The sequence below is a fragment of the Lithobates pipiens genome, unplaced genomic scaffold (assembly GCF_037356315.1).
Source record: "Lithobates pipiens isolate NorthernLeopardFrog02 unplaced genomic scaffold, aLitPip1_a1.2 Scaffold_11, whole genome shotgun sequence".
Classification (NCBI taxonomy): domain Eukaryota; kingdom Metazoa; phylum Chordata; class Amphibia; order Anura; family Ranidae; genus Lithobates; species Lithobates pipiens.
The window spans coordinates 5,536,655-5,554,762 of NW_027507696.1; the positions used below are offsets into that span (position 1 = coordinate 5,536,655).

Here is an 18,108-nt window from a genome sequence, read left to right on the forward strand (position 1 = left end):
GCAAACATCACATATATGGACTTTTTAGGCATAGACACAATGATCCATACATTCCCATTTTGTTAAAGTATATAATATAGGGATAAAATACAATAGAATCACAGAAGTCCTTTGCAGGAACAGTGTATCATAGATGGTCCAGCTCGGAGGTCCTCTACGCGTTTCTATGAAAGGCTTCATCAGGAGATTATGACTTTTTTTTTTATTCCTCATAGCTAAACGAGGATCGTCTATATAAAGATGAGGGTGGTAGTGTGAACCTTGAGAGGCATACAGGGGACAGGAGACTCCGAAGAGGGAGTAATAATAATAAAAAATCCAATAATCCTCCAGCTGCACAAGTCCAGTGGTGCCCCAATCAGGGGGAGGATTAAAACGTAATGAGTGGTAGTGGTTACAAACCAACCTTAATGTAAAATATATAATGGTCTCCCTTTTGCAGTTTCCATAGTAAATTCAAATATGGGGACGTGGCATGTCTATTATGTAGTGTATCCACAGCACCGCTCTGGGGTTGATACACCTTTAAACTGGAAACATCACATGTATGTATAACAAGAGGTCCTGTGTGTGTGTGATCTGTCCATGTGACATGTGAGGCTCCCTATCTTCCCATCACAGGAAGGAAGGCTGTCCCCGGACACTTCCTCCTCCCCTCCCCCTCCCCAGGCGGAGATCATCTCTTATAGCAATTCCTGGAATAAACTTTCATAAAGAAAAACAAATGGCTATTATAGGCGTACCACATCCATTATTTACCACTTAAAAAATAAAATAAAAAAAATAAAAAAACATGTCGCACTTTAATGGTACCAGGAAAGGTCGAACATATGAAGATATGTTTTATTACAAATCATTAAAAAGTACAAAGGAACATATCCTTATCATGCAATATAGGCCATATATACTATCAATACACTGTTATCTTTGCTGAATTGTCCAAGAGGTTGACGAGTTTCACATCTGAGCTTCTTCAGGACTTTTTTATATCTTGGCAGCAAAGAAACATGGCCTAAACATGCCCTGAGGACTATGGCAAAGGGACGTTGATCAAATAGCAAATGTTACTTAAAAAAAAACTTGCGTGGTTGGCAGGGCAACATATAAAGGCTATAACGGTAGCACGGTGGCATGGAGGTGTCGCTCAGATGTGCACCATTTATTAAAGTGGAAGTAAACCCTCCTATCGTTTTCAGCCATGGAAGCTGCCATTTTTGACCCTGTTTAATCTTCAACTGCCATGGTGCTGCACATGTGATCAGTTATGACACCAGCCATTGGATGGTTTGACTGAGAGCACAACCAATGTGCAGTTAGCATTCCCGGCATGCCGGGAATGTAAATTTTTTTTTTGAAACTGTTAAATTGATGGGTTTACTTCCACTTTAACCCCTTCCCGCCGAGCGTACACAGATGTGCGTACTCGGCTTCCGGGGGTTATACCGGGACGATGCCCGCACCTGCAGGCATCATCCCAGTACTTATTTTTAGAGCGGGCGATTGGCTTTCCAGCCATAACAACTGATGCGGCTAAAAGCCGCTCGGCTGTTATGCCGGAGGAGAAGGAGGGGACGTTCCCCCCCCCTCCCGCCGCTCTTACCGGGGCTCCCATTCAATCGGGGGCACCGATGCCTCTGGCGGCTAGGGAGGGACTGGAATGAAGCCGTAAGCGGCTTAATTCCAGTCTCCTAATTGTAAACATGGAAGCGACGTCATGGCGTCACTTCCTGTTTACTCGGCTGCCAATGGCGCCGGATTTAAAAATATATACAGTATTCAGAATCGCCGAAAACGGCAATCTGAATACTTTGAAGTGTAAAGGAGGGATTGGAGGTCTTTTAGACCCCCGATCCCTCCATAAAGAGTACCTGTCACCACCTATTACTGTCACAAGGGAAGTTTACATTCCTTGTGACAGCAATAAAAATGATCAAAAAAAAGAAAAAATAATTTTATAAATTTTAAAATAAATAAGAAAAAAATAAATAAATTTTAAAGCGCCCCCCGTCCTCGCGAGCTCGCGCAGCAAAGAAATACAAAAGTCACGCCCGCATATGTAAATGGTGTTTAAATCACACATATGAGGTATCTCCGCGATCGTCAGAGCGAGAGCAATAATTCTAGCACTAAACCTCCTCTGTAACTCTAACCTGGTAACCGGAATTTTTTCTTTTAAAGCGTCGCCTATTGAGATTTTTAGGTACCGTAGTTTGTCGTCATTCCACGAGTGCGTGCAATTATAAAGTGTGACATGTTTGGTATCTATTTACTCGGCGTAACATCATCTTTCACATTTTGCAAAAAAATTGGGCTAATTTTACTGTTTCGTTTTTTTAAAATTCATGAAAGTGTCCCTTTTCCCAAAAAGTTAAGTTTAAAACACACCGCTGTGCAAATACCGCGTGACATAAAATATTGCGACAATCGCCGTTTTATTCTCTGCTAAAAAAAAATATATATAATGTTTGGGGGGTTCCAAGTAATTTTCTAGCAAAAAATATGGATTTTAACTTGTAAACACCAAATGTCAAAAATAGGCTTAGTCATGAAAGGGTTAAGCTTGATGGAGGACAGGCAGGCCTCGGTATGGTATACCATTGATCCCATTCACAGAAATTTGAGCCTATTTGTGGCCCCTTCCTTAGTTTGAGAAACGCCTACCCATTTTAATTATGAAGTACCGTCATTATTGCCTTTATATGTTGCTCTGCCAACCGTGCAAGTTTTATAGTGACACCCTCCATTTGATCACCGTTCCTTTGCTATACTCCTTAAGGCCGGGTTCACACCACAGTGATGCGGGAACGCCGCGAATCCGCGGCGTTTTCCCGCATCGCACACCTCCCGCCGGCAGTTCACACTGCCCTATGTGGATGGCTGGGAGTGTCAATGATATGTTAATGACACCCCCAGATCCGTCCGCATATCGCAGTGCGATCTGCAGACTCGCACAGGAATCGGATCGCATGGTGTGAACCCCCATGCGATCCGATTCTGTTGCGGACCAAAAAAAGGCTCCCGTGCGAGTTTGCTGCGGGAGCGATGCGAATTCAGCCATACTATCTGTATGGCTGTACTCGCATTGCACAGAGATCGGATGTGATTTGCACTGCAGTGCGGGTGCGAATCGCATCCGGATCTCCCCCCGCAGCAGTGTGAACCCAGCCTAAAGAGGGATTTCACTGAAAAAAAAAAAAATTATTAAAAGCCAGCAGCTACAAATACTACAGCTGCTGACTTTTAATAAATGGACACTCACCTGTCCCAGGATCCAGCGATGTCGGCAGCCGAGACCGATCGATCGCTCGGCTCTCGGCTGCTGCCGCCGCCATTCTAGGTGAGGGAATCAGGAAGTGAAGCGTTGCAGCTTCACTTCCCGGTTCCCTGCTGCGCATGCGCAAGTCGCGCAGTGCAATAGGAATGGTCCGCGCTGTCTCGGGGACCCGTGTGTGTCCCAGCAGACAGCACGCCGGGACAGGAAGAGGCATAGACTCCCGTGGGAGTCTATGCCCGGAAGTGGGTGGAAATACCTGTCTTAGACAGGTATCTGCACCCCCCTCCCCCCTGAAAGGTGTCAACTGTGACACCGGAGGTGGGGAGGGTTCCGATGAGCGGAAGTTCCACTTTAGGGTGGAACCCCGCTTTAAGCGATGTTGCATAGTCTGGTTGAAAAGGGAAACAAGTCCATCTAGTTCAACCAATAGAAGGGGAAAAATAATAATTATACAATCCCATATACGTAATCTTATAGCAACAGTTGCTCTAGTCTAGAGGAAGGCAAAAAAAAATCCAATAAAGCATGATCCAATTTGCTCCACCCGGGGAAAAATTAATTCCTGACCCCCCCCCCCCCCCCAAGAGACAATTGAATATTCCATGGATGTTTAGGCCATCTTTCTTTGATGCTAAGATATAAAAGGTCCTGATGAAGCTCAGGGATGTGAAACGCGTCAACCTCTTGGACATTTCAGCAAAGATAACCATGCATTGATAGTATATATGGCCTATATTGCTTGATATGGATTTGTTCCCTTGTAGTTTTAACATTGTTTTAATGATTTTTATAAAAAAAATATATATATATTTTTATATATACCTTTTATGTGTTTATCATTTTTTGGTACCATTAATTTTGATATATGTTTTTTTTAAAAGTGATAAAGTAAACTTTATTTAGTGTAAATCCATGTAAAAAAAATACATAATATTACACCTGTTACGGTCACATATAGAAAATGCACATAATAGTCCTAAATGAAGATTTGATGTCACAACCCAAATAAATATGACACATTTCAACAAATCATTGACTTTTTGAATAGTATATAATTTTAACAGTGAGAGACAGAATAACAACAAAAATATCCAAAAAAAAGCATTTCAAAAAAGTTGATTTGCATTTTAATAAATTTAAATAAGTATTTGACCCCTTCGCAAAACAAGACTTAGTACTTGGTGACAAAACCCGTGTTGGCAGTCAGAGGTCGGACGTTTCTTGTATTTGGCCACCAGGTCTGCTCACATCTCAGGGGGGATTTTGTCCCACTCCTCTTTGCAGATCCTCTCCAAGTCATTAAAGTGGAGGTCCACCCTAAAGTGGACCTTCCGCTCATTGGAATCCTCCCCCCCTCCGGCGCCACAATTGGCACCTTTCAGGGGGGAGGGGGGTGGGGGGTGCAGGTACCTGTACAGTACAGGTATCTGCACCCACTTCCGGGATAGCTCTCTGCGGAAAGGGGCGTAGATCTACGCCCCTTTCCGAAAGTCCCCCGCTGCCTGCTGGGAAACACACAGATCCCAGAGGCAGCGGGTCCATCCTTATTGCGCAGCGCGACTCGCGCATGCGCAGTAGGGAACCGGGAAATGAAGCCGAAAGGCTCCACTTCCTGATTCCCATACCCAAGATGGCGGCGGCAGCACCCGAGAGACGATCGAGAGATCGGCTTTGGATGACGACATCGCGGGCGCGCTGGGCGGGTAAGTGTCACTATTTTAAAAGTCAGCAGCTGCAGTATTTGTAGCTGCTGGCTTTTAAAAAAAAAAAAAACGGCGGAACTCCCGGCGGACTCCCGCTTTAAGGTTTCGAGGCTGATGTTTGGCAACTCGAACCTTCAGCTTCCGCCACATATTTTCTATGGGATTAAGGTCTGGAGACTGGCTAGGCCACTGCAGGACCTTAATGTGCTTCTTTTTGAGACACTCCTTTGTTGCCTTGGCTGTGTGTTTTGGGTCATTGTCATGCTGGAAGGCCCATCCACAACTAAGGATGAGCTCAGAGGTTCAGAGCCCGCCAGGAAGTCAGCACTGCCCAGCGCTACTGTACAGATTTGTCTCCAAACACCTCTGACTCCAGCATATTGCTTCCAACCTAAAAAATGTCAGGGCGGGGTTTCACTTTAAAAGTGACTTATAGTGGTTGTAAACCCTTACCTTTACCCAGTGAAGTGGCTGGCCTCAGGTAATATACAGTGATGAAACAAATCTTCCTACATAAGTTGTACCAGTTTATCTGCAGTCTTTTCTTCAGCTGTTCACTCTGTGTGACCGCATTCTGTGTCCTTTTACATGTTGTCCCAGTGTGTGACCCCCAGTTCCTGTTTTGTATATGTTGGTACTGTTTGTGACCCCCTATCCTTGTCCTCTATATATTGTTACCATGTGTCACCCCCCCCCCGTCCTCCCTACATCATCACTCTGTGTGGTCTTTTCCAGATATGGCCTGCCGGCCTACAGGCGGTACAGTGGTGGTGGATCCTATCCCAGCATTCCCCTCTCCGCTCCCCTACCTGGCGTTCCCAAGCCGGTCTTTGCAAGAGTGGATGGGCAGGAAAAGTTTGAAACAAAAGTAACCACTCTGGACAATGGGCTTCGCGTTGCTTCGCAAAACAAATTTGGACAATTTTGTACTGTTGGGCGTAAGTTGAACAAGTGTGCTGCTAGATATGTATTCATTTTATTATTATTATAGGGGCTATGGAGGGAAGAAGTAAGGAGAAATCCTATTAAAGAGGAGTTCCCTTCAAAAGTACAACTTCTGCTCATCTGATTACTCCCCCCCCCCCCCCTCCGGTGCCACAATTGGCACCTTTTAGGGGGGAGGGGGGACAGGATACCTGTTTTTTTTTTACAGCTATCCTTTCCTACTTCCGGGAGCCTCAGCCACGCTATTGATGTCACGGCTGGGGGCTCCCTTTTTTTTTCCTCTGTCACCGGGCCAGTAGGAGAGAGGAGCGGGCCTCACACATGCGTAGTAGGGTTCCCGGCGTGAAGCCGAAAGGCTACACTGCTTGGTACCCTTACCTGCAATGGCGGCGGCAACACCCAACAGCTGATGCAAACATCAGCTGCTGTACCGACATCGCTGGACTCCAGGACAGGTAAGTGTCCTATTATTAAAAGACAGCAGCTGCAGTATGTGTAGCTGCTGGTTTAATTTTTTTTTTTTGGACGGACCTCCGCTTTAATATCCAAGTGATGCAACACTACTACCTTTTCTGTTCTTACAAAAGCTGTCTATGTATTCAAGTGCTGGCCGGAAAAATAAGAACACATTGCCTGCAACAAAAGTGATTATTAAGAATGAATGGACTAGAACTGTTATCTAAAAGACCGTGAAATAGGCTAATGCCGCGTACACACGATCGGAATTCTCGTCGAAAAAAAGCTCTGATGGTTTTCCCGATGGAATTCGGCTCAAGCTGTCTTGCCTACACACAGTCACACCAAATTCCGATAGTTTATAACGCGGTGATGTACAACACGTACGACGGGACTAGAAAAAGGAAGTTCAATAGCCAGTAGCCAATAGCTTCCGTCTCGTAGTTGAATCTGAGCATGCGTGATTTTTGGCGTGTCGGAATTGCATACACACGATCGGAATTACCGTTAGAATGTTTTTCCGTCTGGAAAATTGAGAACACGCTATCAGTTTTTGGCTGGCGGAAATTCGGAACAGCTAAATTCCGATGGAGCATACACACGGTCGCATTTTCCGATGAAAAGCTCTCATCGGTCCTTTTTCTGGCCGGAATTCCGATCGTGTGTACATAAGAGTAGTTTGGAAAGGGGATGAGAGTGACTTTAAGAAACTAGAGCTGTCAGTGCCAGGTGGAAATGTATTGACCTCCCTCCCCAGTTGTAGGTGACAGGTGAGGGGGTCTGATTCTCCCCCAAAACAGTAGGGGGGGGGAGGGGGGGAAGGTCTGAGCCTCCCTGAAATGGTAGAATTGTCTCTGCAGGTTGGGAAGATGTGAAGTGAAGAGTTCTAAACCTCTCCAAAAAAGTTGTTGGTGTCGGTTGGGAAGGTCTGAGCCGCCCCAAAACATTAGAATTGGTTCAGTGGGAAGGTCTGAGCCGCCCCAAAACATTAGAATTGGTTCAGTGGGAAGGTCTGAGCCGCCCCAAAACATTAGAATTGGTTCAGTGGGAAGGTCTGAGCCGCCCCAAAACATTAGAATTGGTTCAGTGGGAAGGTCTGGACCTCCCAAAATGTTAGAGTTTTCAGTGTCAGGTGAGGAGGTCTGAACCTCCTCAGAACAGTTGAATTGTCAGTGCTAGGTGGAAATGTCTATACCAGTGATATGCAATTAGCGGACCTTCAGCTGTTGCAGAACTACAACTCCCATGAGGCACAGCAAGACTCTGACAGCCACAAGCATGACACCCAGAGGCAGAGGCATGATGGGACTTGTAGTTTTGCAACAGCTGGAGGTCCTCTAATTGCATATCCCTGGTCTATACAATAGTATTGTTGTTGTCAGCCAGGTGAGGTTGTTTGGACCACCCCAAAAATACAGCATTGTTGGTGCCAGATGGGAAGGTCTCAGCCTTCCTAAAATATTAGAGTTGTTCATGCAGGCAGGAAGGTCTAAGGCAGGCCATACATGGGTCGAATTTCGAAAGAATTTTCCTTCGTATTTCGCACCATTAGTGGGCTGCAGCAACAGCCGATTTTCGTGCGGCAATCAAATATGAGTAATTGGACATGTTTGAAAATTTTTGAAAAACTAACGAATGATGGGAGAATCGTGCGAGAAATGTAATCGGAAAAGAAAATTCCCGGAAAGAAAAGAAACAAAATTATTTTCTGTAGCAACATGAGGTGAATTTGAAGGCTTGGTTGGCCGAATTTTCGAAATTTAATGGTGGCACCATCGGATCCCAAAACGCACAAATTTTCTGATTTCCAAAAGAAAATTATTTTCGAAACTCGACCATGTATGGCCATCCCAAGTCTTCCCAAAATATTAGAGTTGTTAGCGCCTGATGGGAAGGTTTGGAGGAGTCGGGAACGGGTTTCACCCCGCTGCTGGCACTCTCGGCAGCGGATGCGGAGGTACCCACCTGTATGCCCGTTATCCACAAAGCCTGAACAGCAAAGTGTAAACAATTGTTCCTGTATCTGGGATCCTTAGAAGACCACAGTCACCCCTGGTTTAAGCTTTAGTCATCTATGGTCATCTGGATCACCAAGATGCTACGGCGGAGGCTTGACAAATTTGCTTAGAATCTAGGAGCCAGCTGAAAAAGTTAGGAGCCAGTTATTTAAATCCTCTGCCCATCGGCCAGAACTGCATATCTGGGGCATCGGACAATAAGAATTGCTCGTGCCTGATGCCAAGAGAAAAAGACAATATTTAAAAATTAAAAAAAATCAACTTTTGTTTTGTTATAAGATTTTTCAAATAAGTTTTTTTTCTCCTTCACTGATGTGCTTTGATAGGCTGCACTGATGGGGCGGCATTGAGGTTGGCACTGATGGGCATCAATAGGCAGCACTGAGGTGCCACTAATGGGAACTGGCAGGTGGCACTGATGGGCAGCACTGGCAGCTGGCACTAACTGGCATTGGAAGGTGGCACTGGGTTGCACTGGATAGCACTGCTTGGCACTGGCAGGTGGCACTAACTGCCATTGGCAGGCGGCACTAACTGGCAGGTGGCACTGGATTGCACTGGCAGGTTGCACTGGATGGCACTGTCAGGTAGCACTGCTGTGCAATGGCAAGTGGCACTAACTGGCAGGTGGCACTGGACACAGAGCAACAGAGGCACCTGTCAGTGACAAAAATCCAGGCGCCAGGGCACAATTTCTAGTCGCAACGGCGACCTGGCGCCTGGGATTTGTCGAGCCCTGTGCTACGGTAACCCTGTGAAGTGACTACCATGATCTGTGACTGATATCAAAGCCGGAGGTGTTAAGATGCAAAAGCCAACAGGGATTTTGTCTTTTTTTCTAGCCCAAGACTGTATATGAAACACCTTTTTGTAAATAATCATATTATAATTCTAGCAAGAACTGTGGTGGAGAAGTAATGACAGGTTGGCCAGAAAGTTTCTTCGTGGTTGTGATGGGCAAATCTGACAGTCAAGGGTAGCAAAATACAAATAATGGTGTTTATAATGTCCTGTATGTATAATTATATACTATACAAAATAAATAATGAGAATACATTATCACCCCAAAGTGTTTATAGCTCAGCAAGTCTAAATCTCAGAAAGAAAAAGGTTCCTATGATGCAGTAAGAACTCCTTGTGCTGCTCCTGCATGAGTCAGGTTGCACATTGGTATAGTCAATTGGAGAGAGCTAAGCTTCGCACAGAATTTGTAGGCCCTTGTACACATGGGTCGGACATTCCGACAACCAAATCCGTCAGATTTTGTCCGAAACTGTTGCATACACACGGTCGGACAAAGTTGTCGGAAAATCCGATCGTTCAGAACGTGATGATGTAATTTCGTTACGACGGGACTACGTTCAGGCTAGTAGCCAATAGCTTTGATGTAGGAATTTGATCTGAGCATGCGTGGCACTTGGTCCGATCGGAATTCTCTACACATGATCGGAGTATGTCTGATCGGAGCATTTTGTCGGAAAATATTTCCAACAAGTTGGAAAACTTGGTCCGCCGGAGTCCGATGGAGACCACACACAGTCGGAATATCCGACAAAACGGTCCGATCGGACACATTCCGACGGAATCTCCGACCGTGTGTACAAGGGCTGAGAGTACTTGAGAATGTATTTGGTGCTTTCCCATTTACACCAGCAGCCAGGTTATAATGTGACCACTAGGGTGCGCTGTGAAAGAAGCGCTGCTGATGCGCTGATTACAACGCATTACAATTTTTATTACGATCTTTATTTACATTGAAAAATGATATTTCATCATTTCATTACCCTTTTTTGCACTGCAGGGCGATGTGGTGTGTTATATTTCAATGCGTTGTGGTGAAAACATAGCGCATGTCCTGATTTACATAAAAAACAAGGCAAATTGCCTTGTCTATGCTGTTGACTGTGTTGAATAAAGCTTGTCCAATGCAGAACAAAGCCTTTTGCTGTGAACAGTTCCTAAATAAACAATTATGTTTTTTTTTTTTCTCTTGTAGTTCTCATAAATTCAGGCTCCAGGCATGAAACAAAATATTTAAGTGGCATCTCTCACTTTCTGGAGAAACTCGCCTTCTCTGTAAGTATCACCTTTTGCCTTTTACCATTGAAGCCCCGTGTGAAATCTTCTACACGTCCTCCACCAAAAATGAGAAATGAAGTGTGTCAGATGAAGGCCTCAGTTTGTTAGCAGTTTGAAATGGGTTCTGCACCGTTTATTTTACACTGACACCCCATGTTACCCCAGGCTTTGCTTATTTACCGCTGGCGATATTAGGCTTGCTGACTGTTCATATAAGAGATTGTCCTGTTTCTAATTAGCTTAAAGCGGAGCTCCACCCTAAAGTGGAGCTTCCGCTCATTGGAACCCTCCCCCCCCTCCGGCGCCACAATTGGCACCTTTCAGGGGGGAGGGGGGTGCAGATACCTGTACAGTACAGGTATCTGCACCCACTTCCAGGGTAGATTCTGCAGAAGGTACGCCCCTTTCCGCAGAATCTACGCCCCTTTCCGCAGGTCCCCCGCTGTCTGCTGGGAAACACACGGATCCCAGAGACAGCGGGGACCATCCTTATTGCGCAGCGCGACTCGCGCATGCGCAGTAGGGAACCGGGAAGTGAAGCCGCAAGGCTCCACTTCCTGATTCCCATACCCAAGATGGCTGTTTTTGTTTTTCTCAGCAAAAATTGAGTTATTCTTTGTGGAACTTGTATGTGTTGTGTTACAAGTCATTAAAGCGGGGCTCCACCCTAAAGTGGACCTTCCGCTCATTGGCATCCTCCCCCCCTCCGACGCCACAATTGGCACCTTTCAGGGGGGAGGGGGTGCAGTTACCTGTACAGTACAGGTATCTGCACCCACTTCCGGCATAGCTATCTGCGGAAGGGGCGTAGATTCTGCAGAATCTACGCCCCTTTCCGCAAGTGCCCCGCTGCCTGCTGGGAAACACACAGATCCCAGAGGCAGCGGGGTCCATCCTTATTGCGCAGCGCGACTCGCGCATGCGCAGTAGGGAACCGGGAAATGAAGCCGAAAGGCTCCACTTCCTGATTCCCATAGCCAAGAGACGATCGAGAGATCGGCTTCGGGTGCCGACATCGCGGGCACGCTGGGCGGGTAAGTGTCATTATTTAAAAGTCAGCAGCTGCAGTATTTGTAGCTGCTGGCTTTTAAAATAAACAAAACGGCGGACTCCCGCTTTAATATCTGTCTAGCCTTACTCCTCGGGGTGGGATTGCCTCCGAATTCATGACCTACATAAGATCCCTGCAAGTGATTCTTCTCTTACATAGTTAAAGCAGAGCTCCAGTCTGAGTAACGATACTTTTTTGCAGATATTCGCCGATACCAATTACCAATACCCATCGCCTAGGAAAAGGGATGGTTTGGGAGGTGCAGGGGGTTGCTATTTGGGAATTGGGTGAAGGCAGGGTGGGGGGGGGGTTAAGTGAGGGCAAGGTAGTTGAGGGTGGGTTGAAATGGGGATTGTGGGGTGGGAGAGTTGGGATGGAAAAGGCTGTGATCGCTGGGGGGGCAGAGGATGGGGATGGGAGGGTTATTGGGGGGCATAGGGGCAGAGGTGACACTTGGTAGAGGAAAGGAGGAGGCAACAGGCAGAAGTGACAGCAGGCATGGTACAGGAGACGGTCAGAGACTGGAGGCATGGTACAGGAGACGGTCAGAGACTGCAGGCATGGTACAGGAGACGGTCAGAGACTGCAGGCATGGTACAGGAGACGGTCAGAGACTGCAGGCATGGTACAGGAGACGGTCAGAGACTGCAGGCATGGTACAGGAGACGGTCAGAGACTGGAGGCATGGTACAGGATTCTCTCACGGGAGAGGAGCTGGCCAAACGGCACATGGAGGAGGGAGAGAGCCCCGCTGCACAGTACAACGTGATACCGCCTGTACAGTGTCTTCATACAGAGCCCCCTGTTCTCTGCCTCAGCATCCAGATACTCGCAAAAAATGGCTAGTATCGGCACCGGTGCGACCCTAGTCAGCAGCTACAAATACTGCTGACTTTTAGTATTAGAACACCTACCTGTCCAGGGATCCCGCAATGTTGGTACCCCAGCTGATTTTTCAATCGGGTTCTCTGGTGCTGCCGCAGCCATCCCTTTGAAGAGAAACTATTCCCTACTGCGCCTGCATGAATCGCTTTGGCGGTAGGGGAAGGAGAAGGGGGGGCTGAACTTCCAGGGGACCTCGCTGCGGTGAAGTCTCCCATAAGTGGTGATGAATATTTGTCAAAAACAGTTACCTGCTCACCCCCAAAAGGTGCCAAATGTGGCAGCGGAGCATAGGGGATTATAGGGGAAGTCCATCCAATTCAACCAACAGGGAAAAGAAACAAAGAAAAGCTCAATATAAACCAATCCAATACCCACAGTTGATCCAGAGGAAGGCAAAAAAAACCTGCAGCCCTCTTAAAGTAGAATAAACTCTTTTAATCAACACTAACTAACACTAACTAATTTTAATCTGTATGCTGGTAGCATTAGTAAATATATAGGAGGGTATATTATATTTACTTGTTTTAAACTTTTTTTTTTCCCTTACATTTCTTAAAGTGGTTGTAAACCCTTACAAGCCACTTTGACCTACAGGTAAGTCTAGATTAAGGCTTACCTGTAGGTCCAAGAAATATCTCCTAAACCTACACGGTTTAGGAGATATTTGCCGAAAGACTGGCACCGCTGTCTACAGCGCATGCGCCACAGGCAGCGGCGCGCAGGCGCACTGAGCACGCCGCTGTTAACGGCGATATGCCGCGAGTGGCTGCTCCCATGCGCATGCGCGGGAGTGACATTGCGGCTCCATCGAATGACAACGCCAGACCAGCGAGACCCACCGAGAAGATGGAGGCTCCGTACACAAGGGGACAGCGGTGACTTCGCTGGCTCCTGTGTCAGGTAAGTGACACATAATGGACTACTATGTGATGCGATGCGATGCATAGTAGTCCATTATGCTTTACCTTTGCAGGGAATCAAAGAGGAAGTAACACCCATCAGGGTTTACTTCCTCTTTAAAGCTGTAGTAAACCACATCCAAAAAAAATAAATAAATAAAATCGGGCCCTGGGCAGTTAGTCCTCCAGCGATGCACTGTCACTGCTAAAGGCTCTTCCATCTTCACGCGGTCTTTTTCTGAGTTCATAGGCTTTGGCTATCTGCGCATGCACCAGTGACGTCATCGGCTGCATCTAAAGTCAAAATCTCCTAAACAGCGCACGTTTAGGAGAAATTTACAGCACCTATAGGTGAAACCATGCATGGAAGTTTACTCCCACTTTAAGTTGCTTCCTGGTTTGGGGCCTAGGCCAAAATGATGTCATGCATCTCAGGAATCTTCATGGTCATTTTTCTTTTTCTTTCGGGAAGGAGGGGCTTTCCAAAATAAGCACACCCTCCTGCCTGCCTCCATGCCTGAGATAAGGGCAGATAGATTTCAGAAAGTAATTGCTACATGAATCTGCCTTTACTCAAGATGGCTACAGCTAGATATGCTAGGGAAGTGATTTCTCAGTAAAAAAAAAAAATGCATGTAGACATGGACGGATAGGTGACTTTGCTGTGAATAATAAACATTAATAAAATAAGAGTTTTCAGTTTGTGGTGCTCAGATACAGTTTTTAGTTCCAGTTCTGCTTTAAATAAAATATTTCTGTGTTGATTGGCCATTTAAATTAAGGCCACATGTCTCCTGAGTAGCAGTGGGGTTATTTTTCTCTCTCTCTTGCAGTCTACAGCCCAGTTTGGCAGTAAAGATGAGATCCTTCTTACTCTGGAAAAACATGGTGGTATATGCGACTGTCAGACGTCCAGGTAAGGGCCGGCTATTGCAGTTTTAAAGGGACATTCCTTCAAGCATTACAGAAATGTAATAAAATATATACAGTTTCCCCCGAAAATAAGACAGCGTGATTACAAAATAGGGGATAGTTTTATGGCATTTTTATTAATAGTTTTTTTTTTTTTTACTAGTAATGGCGGCGATTAGCGATTTTTATTGTGAATGCGACATTATAGTGGACACATCGGACATTTTTGGGACCATTGTCATTTATACAGCAATCAGTGCTATACAAATGCAGTGATTCCTGTGTAAATGACACTGGCAGTGAAGGGGTTAACCAGGGGGTGGCAGTGTAGGGGTTAAGTGTTCCTGGGGGCGTGTTACTAACTGTGGGGGGGGGGGGGGGCTGGGCTTTGTGTTAGTGAACACTGATCTCTGCTCCAATCACATGGAGCAGAGATCAGCATCACTTGTTGCTAGGCAGAACGGGGAGATGCTGTTTACAAAGGCATCTCCCCGTTCAGCCGCCCTGTGATTATTAGAAAGGAGGAGGATAGTATATGCAATTAGCGGACCTCCAGCTGTTGCAGAACTACAATTCCCATGAGGCATAGCAAGGCTCTGAGAGCCACAAGCATGACACCCAGAGGCAGAGGCATGATGGGACTTGTAGTTTTGCAACAGCTACAATTGCATTGTATATGCAATATATTGATCAACAAAACTTCAATCAACTCCCATCCTTTGAGCTGTGTGTATGTCTGATTGGATGGATGTGCAGCTGTGATCGTTCTTTTTAAATGACGTTTTCTTTTTTTAATGTTTTGGAAGGTTATACTCTGACCGCTATTTTTTGGTATTTTGTCATATTTCATATTACGGTGTGTTTTTTTTTTTTTCTAATAAAATTTTTATTAAATTCAACCGTAGTGTTCAGTTAGTGTGACCCCTTTGGAAGGCCTTGCCCTTTCTTTTTTTTCTTCTATGCAGTTTTTGTGGTTGCATGGACAGTGCCATGTTGTTGATACTACATGGTGAAAGGTTGAAGTAATTACTATATTATCTAAATAATTGTATACTAATAGTGCGGTAGATCCGGGCACCACAATATTTTTTTTCTTCTTTGAAATGTTGGCCTAGCATCCAAAATAGCTGCAAGATTCTTTTCCAAAACTATTGCATGTTCAGTTATTGATTCTGCACTTGTCCTTATCTTCCAGGGACACTACCATGTATGCAGTTTCTGCAGATGCCAAGGGCCTGGACACGGTGGTCAGTCTGCTGACGGAGGTTGTTCTGCAGCCACGGCTGTCTGGTAAGCTGGGTCCTCTTCTTTCTGTCTGATGCTACAGATAATGTCCTACGTTAGTTTTCCATACACAAACCCAAGAAAGAGTACCTACCTTCACCTGTTCCATAAGGAAGTATCTACTCTTCCTGATATTGTTTTTGTCTGTTACAGATGAGGAACTGGAGATGACGAGGATGGCGGTGCGATTTGAGTTGGAGGATCTCAATATGAGGCCAGACCCGGAGCCTTTGCTGACTGAGATGATTCATGCGGTAGGTGGGCTGGAATTAAAGAATTCATGTCTAAAAGCAGATCTTATGAGATTTTGGTTCTGTTGGCGGCAGCCATTCCCATATTGATGCAATGTGTGAGGATCAGGAAGATGACTCCATGTACTGTTTCATCTTCACTGGCCTGGAACTAGTATGCGGCACCTGAGTTGAGGAATGACGGCTTTCATTAGCCACTTTCAGCCCCGGACCATTTTGCTGGCCAAAGACCAGACCACTTTTTGCGATTCGGCACTGCGTCGCTTTAACTGACAATTGCGGGGTCGTGCGACGTGGCTCCCAAACAAAATTGACGTCCTTTTTTTCCCACAAATAGAGATTTCTTTTGGTGGTATTTGATCACCTCTGCGGTTTTTATTTTTTGCGCTATAAACAAAAAAAGAGCGACAATTTTGAAAAAAAAACACATTATTTTTTACTTTTTGTTATAATAAATATCCCCCAAAAATATATTAAAAAAATTATTTTTTTCCCTCAGTTTAGGCCGATACGTATTCTTCTACATATTTTTGGTAAAAGTGATTATTGATTGGTTTGCGCAAAAGTTATAGCGTTTACAAAATAGGGGATAGTTTTATGGGATTTTTATTAATAATTTTTTTTTTTTACTAGTAATGGCGGCGATCAGCGATTTTTTTATTGTGACTGCGACATTGTGGTGGACACATCGGACATTTTTGACACATATTTGGGACCATTGTCATTAATACAGCAATCAGTGCTATACAAATGCAGTGATTCCTGTGTAAATGACACTGGCAGTGAAGGGGTTAACCAGTGGGTGGCAGTGTAGGGGGTTAAGTGTTCCTAGGGGTGTGTTACTAACTGTTGGGGGCTGGGCTTTCATTTAGTGAACACTGATCTCTGCTCCAATCACATGGAGCAGAGATCAGTGTCACTTGTTGCTAGGCAGAACGGGGAGATGCTGTTTACAACGGCATCTCTCCGTTTAGCCGCCCCGTGAGACGATCGCGGGTATGCCCGCGGCGATCGAGTCTGCGGGACCCATGACCGGACTCACGGGGGTCCCGACCAGCGCTCGCGATGGCAGGGCGGCATTAAAGATTGGACGTACCTGTACGTCAATATGCGTGCCATTCTGCCGACGTATATCGGCGTGCGCTGGTCGGGAACTGGTTAGATTTCCATCACACAAGTATTTTCCTGCATGACAGGCTCCCTTTAGGGAAGAACTTCACTAAGCATCATCTATGAAACCCACAATACCTGCTCCAGGTAAAAGCAGAGCAACATACTGTATATTCTTGCGCAGCCATACTTTTACATAACATTCTTTGTTTTGCTTGCTGTTCCTGGTATTATGATGGGCTTTCTTTGCTGATTTTTGGACAGGCAGCCTTCAGAGACAACACAGTGGGTCTCCCTCGTTTCTGCCCTGTGGAGAACATTGAGAAGATAGATCGGAAGACACTGCACGGCTACATGCACAATTACTACACCCCGGAGAGGATGGTGCTGGCAGGGGTGGGCATAGAACATGACCAGTTGCTGGAATGTGCCAAAAAATACCTGCAGGGAGTGGAGCCTGTTTGGGCATCTGGCAAACCCTGCAGTGTGGACCGCTCCATAGCCCAGTATACCGGAGGGATTGTCAAGGTAAAGGAGATAAAACTATTTTAAAACGTTAGCTGTTCAAAGTCAGAATTCTTTTGTTTTAGGGTTCTCAAATAATCTTTAATCAGCTAAAGCAGGGATATCCAATTAGCGGACCTCCAGCTGTTGCAGAACTACAAATCCCATGAGGCATAGCAAGACTGACAGCCACAAGCTTGACACCCAGAGGCAGAGGCATGATGGGACTTATAGTTTTGCAACAGCTGGAGGTCCGCTAAAGTGATAAAGAAATATGGAAAAGCTCATGCAACTGATACACGCCAAAGATGAGTTGCTTTATTTGTTAGATGCAAACATCCTAGACACCTTTTAATGGCAGGATCAAAACCAGACTTCTAAGCTTTTACAGCAGCATCTACCCTCCGCTCCAGTATCCATCTGTTATGGGATTAGTAAAATGAGCATCTTCTATCTGTTGGACCCCTGTTTTGTTTAGTGTCCAAAAGTGGTACAATTCTTTGCTTTTCTATTTTAATCTAAAATATATTCTGTCAGAGTGAAATGTTGGCATGAAAAAGTACAACAGCTACTGTGGGTGAAATAAATCCTGCAATGTTTACATGCACATACCCTTAACATCTTCCTAGGAATTGGATAAAACAATCTTGGTAGAACATTCTGGAAGGACATCTCATTCCTCCTTCTATACATCTTCTTTCTTTTCTATCCCCTTTTTCCTTTCTTTCTCTTTATTT

The 18,108-nt window shown here is 45.4% G+C and overlaps 1 protein-coding gene across 1 annotated transcript in view; it reads left to right on the plus strand.

Annotated features, from left to right (window-relative positions):
* The window catches only part of PMPCA (peptidase, mitochondrial processing subunit alpha), a 31,125-nt gene that overhangs the window by 1,017 nt on the left and 12,000 nt on the right, over positions 1-18,108 (plus strand). Inside the window, exons 2-7 of the mRNA XM_077468218.1 lie at positions 5,713-5,915; positions 10,393-10,472; positions 14,144-14,226; positions 15,418-15,512; positions 15,660-15,760; positions 17,132-17,395. Coding sequence (XP_077324344.1) covers positions 5,713-5,915; positions 10,393-10,472; positions 14,144-14,226; positions 15,418-15,512; positions 15,660-15,760; positions 17,132-17,395 — 826 coding nt within the window. The remainder of the gene's footprint in view (positions 1-5,712; positions 5,916-10,392; positions 10,473-14,143; positions 14,227-15,417; positions 15,513-15,659; positions 15,761-17,131; positions 17,396-18,108) is intronic.